Here is a 10441-nt window from a genome sequence, read left to right on the forward strand (position 1 = left end):
TTTTATATAAATATTTGAATTTAAAAAAAATAATCGATTAATCAGGTTAATCATTTGTTTTGGTAAAATTTGAATATTTTTTTTAGATATTAAATATTGAACTCAAGTCTAAAATAAAAAAGTATATAAGAATGTCTGTCCAAAAATAAAGCACCTAGCTATGAAATTAAAGTAAATAATGGATAAAAATTGAGTTGAAAAAAAAATTATATACCAAATCCAAAAAAATTACAGTCATGCAATCGTCTAAATCTCATCTCACTAAAAAGTGTTTATTAAACTTTTTTCAAAAATTTTGCCACCATAGTCGTCTGGTCTTAAAGATGGGATGCCATCTTCAATGAAAGAGACCGAGATAAAAATGAACTGGAGAAGCTTAGAAGCAGCGTCGTGTTGTTTCAGACACGAAGATTGAAGACACGACAAACAAGGCTTGATGAAGGAGGATATTAAAGACTTTGAGTTGGTATCAATGGAGGAGCAACATCACGTGAAAGATAAGAAAAAAGTGGTGATGTTTAAAGATATCAGATCTGTAACAATGGAGTGATGAAAGAGTTTCATCAAATTCTGTTGAGTGCTTCCTGGTGTAATGGTCATTTTGTGTCAGGTCGTGTTGAACGAGGGGATGAATTTTTTTTTCCTTTTTTTTCGTCTGTCCCAACTTGCTCGTTTAGGTCACGACTCACGAGAAAACAATAAAAATCCAGAAGAATCATAAATATTAAAAAAAGTATATTTTATATATATATATATATATGTGTTCAATTTTGGCATCGTCATCTTAAGATCAGTGGAGTCATAGTGTCTTCGAAGAAAAAGGAGTTGTAATATTTTTACTATCTGAATTTGAGGTAGTGTTATAATGATTTTATATATTTAATAATAAAATAAGAGTTTTTGACTCGAAATTGTTTTGCTAATTTTTTAAAATAAAAACGAATATATTTTTTAATTAAAAATAAATAAACATATATATATACAAAATTTTTTATTTAAATAATTTATAAATATTATATACATACATATTATTATCGTTACGATTTATATTTTTTTTACAAGAATATAATAATAAAAACGAGAAAAAAGTCTATATCATATATATACAAACAAATTAAAGGTGTTATTAAGTCACCAAAAAAAAAAAAATAAAAGTGTTATTAGTTGTTTTAATATTATCTCTTAATATAATGATAAATCCATATAATTACAATTAATTATTTTAAGACAGTAATTCATTTCATATTTGTAATTGTATAAAAATAAATTATTAACTCAATAAAAAATTAAATAATTAAAATTATATATTTAATAAAAATATAATTTTAAATTTTAAAATATCAAAAATACATTTTAAAAATAGACCAACCAAATATATTTTTATTATTTTCAATATTTAGAAATAAATTCTCTTCTCATACACCAATTGTGTTTCCTAAGGTGTGAACAGTTAAAAATAAAAATCATTTTTAAGAAACAAAAATAAAAAATATTTTTTAAAATAAAAAAATAAATATTCAAATGCAGTTGTCTTCATGTAAAACTAGTTGATAACTAATAATTGTTAAATAATTTGATATATTTGACTTAATGGTTATTTAATAATTTTTAACTATCAACTTCTTATAATAAAAAAAAATTGTATGTGAATGTTTACTAAAAGAATAAAATAAAAATGCAAAAAATTAGTGAACAGTTTTAAATCATGAAATTAGTGTTTTTTTATAAATTTTAAATTTAAACTAATTCAATTATAATAATTTAAATTGGATTGGATTAAAAAAATTTAAATTAATATTTTTAAATAAATTTGGATTAAATTAAAAATAAAATCAAATTAATATTATTTAAATCATAAATATTATATTATTTTTATATTTTAAATTGATTTAAAAAATGTGTATTTCGTTATCAGTGTAATAAAAATAATAAGGGTTAAATACTTTTTTCTTTCCTAAGGTCTAAGGTCAAAATTAAAATCTTTTTCGACTTTTTTTGTTATTAAAATCATCGTCAACGTTACAAAACGTCATAAAATATTAATTATATGACAATTTTGCCCTTATCCTCTCCCACCCACAACTTCTGCACGAAATTCTATCACCCCTAGTGAACCCAAAAGCATCTACACCATTTGGATCTTGAAGAAGTGGATTGTTATTCGGATTCAGAACTTCAAAAATTGATCGTCAAAGCCAAACTCGGTCTTAGTGTGATCATCCTATCTAGATTTGACAATGGCGATGTGGATAATGTGATTATGGGTTTGTTGATTGGAACTTGGTGGATGTTGCGAGGGGTTTTGAAACTGTGGTGGAGGGAGACGGAGAAAGGGTCATAGAAGTAGCTAGTAGAGGAGAGGGGATAGGTGGTGTCAAGGGAGAGGTTGGGGTTCTGGTCGTCGAAGTCGAGCTTGTCAATGGGGTCGTCGAGGTTGAGCATCAAGGGTAGAATCAGAGAGGGAGGAGGGAGAAGGAGGGAAGTTGGTTGTTGGCAATACCAATCTTGGCACTGTTCAAAGCGGCAAGTCTGCATATGACCTATTCGAATCGAAGCTCGAGGTTGGGATAAATCAGAGGACTTCGATCAGGTTTTTTCCGTCACCTACTCTTTCTGTAATTTGTGTGAGTCTTACTGTTGTAGTATTGTTCCTCGTTGTTGTATCCATGAGGAAGATTTATGTGTGCAAAGGTAGGATTCAAAATTAATAAGGAAAATGGCATCACCACCACCACTATCGTCAATAGGAACAATATAATGGTATTGATGGTGAAGTTTTAATAGGTTTAATGTTCAAGTTCTCAGTATTTTTTTATTTTTTTGTCTTTTTTGTTCTAGTTGTAGTGCTTGATTTTGATGGATTTCTTTGATTTTAAATGGGCTAATGAAAATCATGTGAATTAGTTCTTTTATGGTGGTGAGTGGAAAGTAAAATTGTGGTAATATAGTTAGCAGTGTATATGCAGAGGTGGTGGGGGGTGAGGTGATTAGTGGAAAGAGAAGAGTGAGGAAAAGAGATGATGACGTAGGATATTTTAGTCCAAGAATTAGAGAAAAGATGATTTTATAATATTTATGATGATTTTAATAACAAAAAAAAGGTTAGAAACAATTTTAATTTTGGCCTCAGATTTTAGGGATGAAAAAAATACTTAACCCTAAATACAAATATTTCGTTTGTAGAAAGGCTAAATCCAAAAAAAATAACTTTTAAATATGTTCATAATTATATATATTAATAAATAAAATATTTAATTTATTTATTTATAAAAATTATCCAAAAGTAGATAATGCTGTATTATTTTGTCACATTAAAATTATGAGAAGAATTGATTTGTTAACATCAACTAATATTATTATATGATGTAACCTATAAAACACAGATATTTCGCTTCGTATTTGTGTGTCGGACACATTTTAGACACGACACTCACCGATACTTGTTCGACACGCGTGTTTGCTGTGTCAAACTGTATCTTAATAAAAAATAAAAAATTCTTTTTCGGACACACCTAAATACCATCACGTGTCTGAGTGTCCAGTCTTATTCTTAACATATATTCTTAAAATAAATTTAGATATAGTATATATTATTATTTATTAAAACAAAAAATATTTTAAATATTTAATATAATTAAAATAAGACATTAAAAATAATTAAAAATTTTAATTTATATTTTAATATCAATAAAATATCAAAATATCATTATAATTTATCTAAAAAATACTTTATATTTTATATATATGCGTATCACTATATCATATAAAATTTTAAAATTCGCATGTTAACGTATTCTGTGTCTGTATCAGTATCCGTATATCATAAGATATAACAAATAAATGATGTCTAAAGACATAGATGGATTCATCTTGAAAATAATTTTTTTATAGTAATATACATCTGTAATTCTAGAGAAAAAAACGGGTTTGGACTTTGAATTATTTTACCTCCTTTTTATTCTCACTTGATAAAACTATGACTATAAATATAAATTTAATTTGAGGTGCATGCTATAGTGTTTATATATAATTGTTTAATTTATTAAAAAATTAAAAATTAATATTTAATTTAAAAATATAAAATTAAATAATTTTTAGAGTTAAATATAATTTTATTTTTTAAAGTATATATTAGTTTTTTTATTTTTTTTTATATAAAATCGTTCTTAAGATTTAAAATCAAATTTTAAAATTATTTTTTTATTTAAATATTAAAATTTTAGACCAAATTATCTATAACAAAAAATTTATAAAATTAAAAAAAATAAGAAAAAAAGAGTGTTTTTACTCCTTGCAAGAGAAGGAAAGAGAAAAAATTTATCCACAATCTACCATTATCTCCGCTTATGCCGTCGTTTCAGTACGATTTTGGTCCTAATAAGGTAACGATTTTAAAATCAAGTTAAATTTCAGGGACAATTTTGTATGTAAAAAAATGAAAAACGAAAAAAAAATTTGATCTATATCTTAACGACCAAAATTATACTTAATCTTAATTTTTAAATATTTAAAATTTACCCTAAAAAGACAAGTTCAACAAACTCGACGCTAAATTCATAGGTACAAAGAATTTATCTTAATTTAACTATAATAAATAAGAATCAAGTCAATCAAGTCGGTAATATAAATATATAATTATTCTATCTATATATATTTGTCTTTATTATTAAATTTTTTATCTACATAAATTTAATGTATTTATTATGTTTAAATTATGTCTAAATATATTAAGGAAAAGAAAACAGAAAATAACTAAGAATTTCTTAATCTAGAAGGAAGCTCCTGTCCTTCTCTAGCGAACAAATCTGCAACAGTGTTGCTTTTACGCAGATTATGGCTCTGTTCAACATCATGCAATCGTGCAACCAGAATTCTAATATCTTCCATGAGAGTATTGCATGGATGGGAAGTAGAGCATATCCTCCCTTAATGAAGTCAATAACCATATAAGAATCTTATTCCACAACTAGGTGATGGACACCGTTAGCATTAGCTATTTGGAGGCCATTAATAACACCCCACAATTTCGCATGAATGATGCATGGAGCAGCTCCCTATGTTACAAGAATAACTAATGATGAACCTGGCAAAGTGGTTTCTGAAAATTTCTCTGCAAGCTGCATTGTTATTGTGAGAGTAGAATGACCCATCTACATTGAATATGCAGTCAGAGGATCGGAGGTTTGATCTTCAATAATAACGGGTTGATATGCGATGGCCATGATCAAAGAAAAGCTTCCATCATAGAATTAGCCCAAGCAATATGATCTTCAACTTTCCAAGGTAATGGACGTGCCATGGCCATGATCTTCTTCACCGCGGTTTCCAGAAGCCTCTCCTCAAGCTTAGCTTTGTCCTAAAAAACTAAAATGATAAGAAAATCCGATCCATAAGCGATGAATTCAATTCACCATCGGGAATTATCATATTAGCATGTTGATCTAGTATTCCCAAGGTTGGCACCCAAATGTTTCCAAAACTTAATTTTTAAGTCATCTCCAATGCGCCATGCCATATAGCATTCTTTTCAACATCACTCCAAAAAGATGTGATTCCTTTCCACAGATTAGACATATTACTTTTCCTATTTATCTTTGGAAAGATGTCATTGTTGTAGCTATATTTTGAATTTTTGATCGTAGGACTCTAACCCATAATGAATCTTGCTTCTCGACTAGACCCCAACCTAATTTTATCATGAAGGCATAGTAACGTTCTTGGCATATCTTACTCCTAGCCCCGGACTTTTTGGGCTAGCTTGTTAATATTTTTAATTATATTATTAAAAAAGTATTTATTTTTTTTTAAATATAAAATTAGTGTATTAATATTTTAAATTATATAAATTAATGTATTAATATTAGTACTTTAATTATTGATAATTATATATTTTTAAGATTAATTATATTTTATAATAATAATAATAATAATAATAATAATAATAGTTATATTATGTGTACATAAAAAATAATCATTCGTAAGAATATTTATTAAAATATAAAATATACATTAAAAATAAATTAAATAATATATATTTATATATAAATATATAATAAATAATTTAATAACTAATTTTATATATATATATAATATTTTTTATAAATATTATTGTCATACTTTATCTTTACTGTTAAAAATAAATTAAATAATATTTTCTTTTGAATCCATGATTAACCTTAATAAATTTACTCTATTCAACTTTATACATCAGACTACATAAAAAATATTAAAGAATACTTAATTAACAAATAAAATATTAACTAAATTTATATAAAGATATATTTTAACTCTTATAATAATATTATTAATATATAGCATCAATTACACGTTGAAATCAAATGAGGTATTTTTGTAAAAAAATTCTAACAGAATAAAAATTATGATTAAATAACTTATCAATGTATTAAATTATCTAAAAATTAAAAAAAATAAATACAATTATTCTATAAGAGAATAAAAATAACGTCCTCCTCTAAAGATATTTTTATATGAGGAACAAAATAAAGTTAAAAATGCATTGGTCACCCCTTTAGTAAAAATTTAAGATAAGGGGAGTACTATTGATTGTAGAATGTTGTCGTAGTGTACTCTGCACTCGTCCAACAAATGGAGCCCTTTGATCTCGACACGACGAGGGTTATGCGGCCACTTCAGGTAGAAATATGATAGGTGTCGCCACCTGATTTTGCTTCTGTATGCAACGTGGCAGTTATATTGCATTGTTGCAAACCACCGACTTCAGCATACTCCAAAAAATCGAAACAAATCTCCAGTCTGAGCGGTGGTATATACAGCAATACCATCACATCATTTAACCTTCAAACTCCGTTTTTAATTTTCAATGGCAAAAATGATGAACGTGTTAGCGATGAGTTTGTTTCTCATTTCTCTTGCAGGTATGTTCTCTCTTACTCCGTCCGCAGATCAGAAGCAAGCAGAAAGCACCATTGTCAAAGAAGGCCATCGGGTTGTCGTCGTTGAATTCGATGGAGATGGTTATCAGAACACCAAAATCTCCATCTCACCGGAGCAGCATGCAGATTCTGACACCGGTGATGTTCTCAACACCGCCAAGGAGAAGATGAAGGAGGCGGCATCTGTTCTCCCTAACGTGGGGCAAGGATTATCCTCCCAAGCACACGATGCTGCCTTCCTCCATGCTTCCAAGGACCTCATCTGTGACGCCTATGGAAAGTGCAAGTATAAGATAGCCAGCGCCGTAGAGAAAGCCAAGGAAAAGGCCCACGACGTTATCGACTTCGAGAGAGAGTCGCTGGCAAAGAAGAAAGAGATGACGCGTGGTGCAGTTGAGAAGGCCAAAGAAACCGTTTACGATAAAGCTCATGATGCTAAGGAGTATGCAAAAGAAGCTGTGGAGAACGTAAAGGAACATGGGGAAACCCTCAAGAATGATGTGGTTATGAACGTCACGGAAGGAAATGATATGCTTTTGGGGGTTCGGGTAGCAATGAGGCGAGTAGCTGCTGTATATTTGGGATCCATGGACAATTTGGATTCATTGATGAGTGTGGCTAATTTGATGGGATTTACAACTGCTTATGGACTGTGTGTTTGGGTTACTTTCTTCTCAAGCTACGTACTATCGATGATTATGCCGAGACAGCAATTTGCGGTGGTACAAAGTAAGATATACCCTGTATACTTCAAAGCTATGGCTTATAGTATTGGGATGGCTTTGGTGGGCCATGTCTTTGGCCATACCACCAAGGTGCTTTCCCATAAAGCTGGCATATTTCAAGCTTATAACCTTCTTGCCGCACTTTTCACTGTTTTTGCCAATTCTGTTTACTTGGAACCTCGTGCTACTAAGGTATATACCAGCTACTTCCTTCCTTCATTTAGATCACATACTAGTTCTTCATTCTATTGACAGTTAAAGCCAACTCTTTTTTTTTTGGAAAAGATTAATTACAATTAATGATTTCATATGAGTACTTCATCATTGATGTTTTTCACCTTCCTCGTTTGGTATTAAAAGCGGTTAAAAACATTTTTAATACACAAACAATTTAAGGTTTATATAGTGTTGAAACAATCATAAAAAAGAAGGTGGAATCAAGTGTCTGCATATTTTTCATACACATATCAAAATTTACCTTATTGAGATGATAATTGTATTAGAGAAGCTTTTTAAGATATGACATTGGTTCATTTTTTTTTTTAATGATCAGCTGATGTTTGAAAGGATGAAACTGGAGAAAGAAGAAGGAAGGGGAAGAGAGGATATGACAGGTGAGCGTCCCATTACAGAAGAGCATCAACATCACAGTACTACTGATCCTAATGAAATCGGTACAAATGGTGCCACCACCCCAGCCTCGGCCTCAGGAGCAGCAACAACCACACTAGGTGCAGAGCAGGACGCATTCAGATCGAAGATTCTCAAACTTAATGAGAAGCTGAAGAAGTTGAATTCATACTCCTCCATCTTAAACATCCTCACTCTCATGTTTCTTACTTGGCATCTGGTCTATTTGGCTCAGCGTGTTCATGACGGCCCATGTTAAGTTAAAAAATACTTAGCAGTAGTTATTTTCTATGATGGTACATGTTTGTAAATGTGTGTTTTATGTTTGTGATGACTAGTATAGTTAATCTCTAGATTTAGATCTTTCATAGGCACGTAGTCGACGCATATGTTTGTGAAGTACTCACATTAGAGTTTTTTTTCCCGCATAATTAATGTGTTATATGATAAATCAACTATCTTTCACAATATGATCATGCTTTAAATAAAGTGATGGTTACATTACCTTCAATTTGTTTTCAATTACGAAATCTATAGTTGTTTTATTTTAACAAATAAATACTTTCTAAAAAAATATCTCGCCGTGACAAGAACGTGAAAGGATAATCTAGTATTGCAGATATTTCCACATTTTTACTTCCAATCATTTTTTATTTTCTCTCTTATCAGATTTTCTCTCTTGTCATGAGGTTACCAATTTCTTTAACCTTTTGGCACTGGGTAGGCGCGCGCCAGTCTCTATACATAGTCTTACGACTTGGTCACTACCACTCCCTACTTTCGCTGAAAGTATTTATTTTATCGCTCACCGTGACCTAGTCACTACCACTCTATTTTACTCGAAAGTGTCTACTTCGGCCGAAAGTGTCTACTTCGTATATTTATTTGGAATTTGAATATTTTAAATTTTGAATTTTATTTTAGAGAAAAAAATGATCTTTTACTATTAATTTTATAAGTGGGATTAAAAATAAATATAAAAAAAAACTATTCAAGAGTATAAGTTTATATTTTATTTTATAAAGTATAATTCAAACTTTAGAGGATCTAAATCTATTTATTTTATCGCTAATAAGATGGCAAGAAAATTTTATGCATTAATTAGGTGAATAACTATACAAATAATGCAAAACTACACTAAAACCAACAAAAGGGGCTTTTCTGCTAAAATTGATTCATCATGACGCTTCTTTAATAAATTATATACATCTATACATCAGAGTAAAATATTATTTAAATTTATATAATTATATATTTTAACTTTTATAATGATATTATTAATATATAACTTTAATTACATATCGAGTCAAATGGGATAGTTTTTACATAAACTTTTAACAATTAAGTTAATTTAAATTCAAAAGATATAAAAATTATGATTAAATAACTTATTAATGTATCAATTTATTTACATATTAAAAAAGAAACTACAATTATTTTATAAGAGAATAAAAATAACACGACATCCTCTAAAGATTTGTTTTATGCGAGGAACAAAATAAAATTAAAAATGGGCTGGTCAACTTTTTAGATTTATTTTATGTGAGGTATTAACACCCAGTTTGGATAAATAACTTAAATAAGTTCTTTTGAAAAAAGAGTTTAAAACATAAGAACTTTTATTAATAGTAGCTTATAAATAAGTTATTTTGTATTTGGATTTTTATTTTTTAGTTAGAAAATTACTTATTTTAAAGTTATAGCATTTGGATAAATAACTCAAAAAATAAATTTTTTTTTTACAGAAGAGAATGAATATTAAAATAACGATGATAACAAATACTTTCCAATATTGAATATTGATTTTACATAACCTAATTACTAATATTGTGTATGATATGGTAGGTGAAAATAAAAAATAAATATAAAATGTGTGTTGATGTATATTTTATTGCTGTTTTTTATTTATTTTTTACTCCTATTAAAACTCTCTTCTCCTTTATTGAGGTCAAGGACTTGCTATAATTAACTATGAATATAATAGCAAGCTATAAAATCACATATGAAAAAAATAAAATTAAAACTAAAATTTCATACCATAGTTAAATACAAATTTAATAATAAAAAATAAAATGATAAAATGATAAAAAAATACTTAGAAGAAAAATATGCGTTGTTCAAATGTAATATTGTCTGAAAATGGTGGTGGAGGATCAATACTTCTATCAGATG

At 28.3% G+C, this 10441-nt stretch overlaps 1 protein-coding gene across 1 annotated transcript; it reads left to right on the forward strand.

Annotated features, from left to right (window-relative positions):
- Nucleotides 1-6850: 6850 nt before the first annotated feature.
- Nucleotides 6851-8528, forward strand: LOC130965553 (uncharacterized). Its single transcript, XM_057890319.1, has 5 exons — nt 6851-6896; nt 6936-7057; nt 7169-7831; nt 8193-8259; nt 8353-8528. The coding sequence occupies exons 1-5, from the start codon at nt 6851-6853 to the stop codon at nt 8526-8528; spliced, it is 1074 nt and encodes a 357-aa protein (XP_057746302.1).
- The last annotated feature ends 1913 nt before the right edge of the window (nt 8529-10441 follow it).

This window comes from Arachis stenosperma, chromosome 3, assembly GCF_014773155.1.
Source record: "Arachis stenosperma cultivar V10309 chromosome 3, arast.V10309.gnm1.PFL2, whole genome shotgun sequence".
In the NCBI taxonomy this organism is placed as follows: domain Eukaryota; kingdom Viridiplantae; phylum Streptophyta; class Magnoliopsida; order Fabales; family Fabaceae; genus Arachis; species Arachis stenosperma.

What these genes read in the sequence shown, in the direction of transcription:
- LOC130965553 (XM_057890319.1), top strand. Translation starts at nt 6,851, where the DNA reads ATGATGAACGTGTTAGCGATGAGTTTGTTTCTCATTTCTCTTGCAG. An exon ending in GTTTCTCATTTCTCTTGCAG is followed by an intron (nt 6,897 to 6,935) that starts GTATGTTCTCTC and finishes ATCAGAAGCAAG; the next exon opens with CAGAAAGCACCATTGTCAAA. An exon ending in CAGATTCTGACACCGGTGAT is followed by an intron (nt 7,058 to 7,168) that starts GTTCTCAACACC and finishes CATGCTTCCAAG; the next exon opens with GACCTCATCTGTGACGCCTA.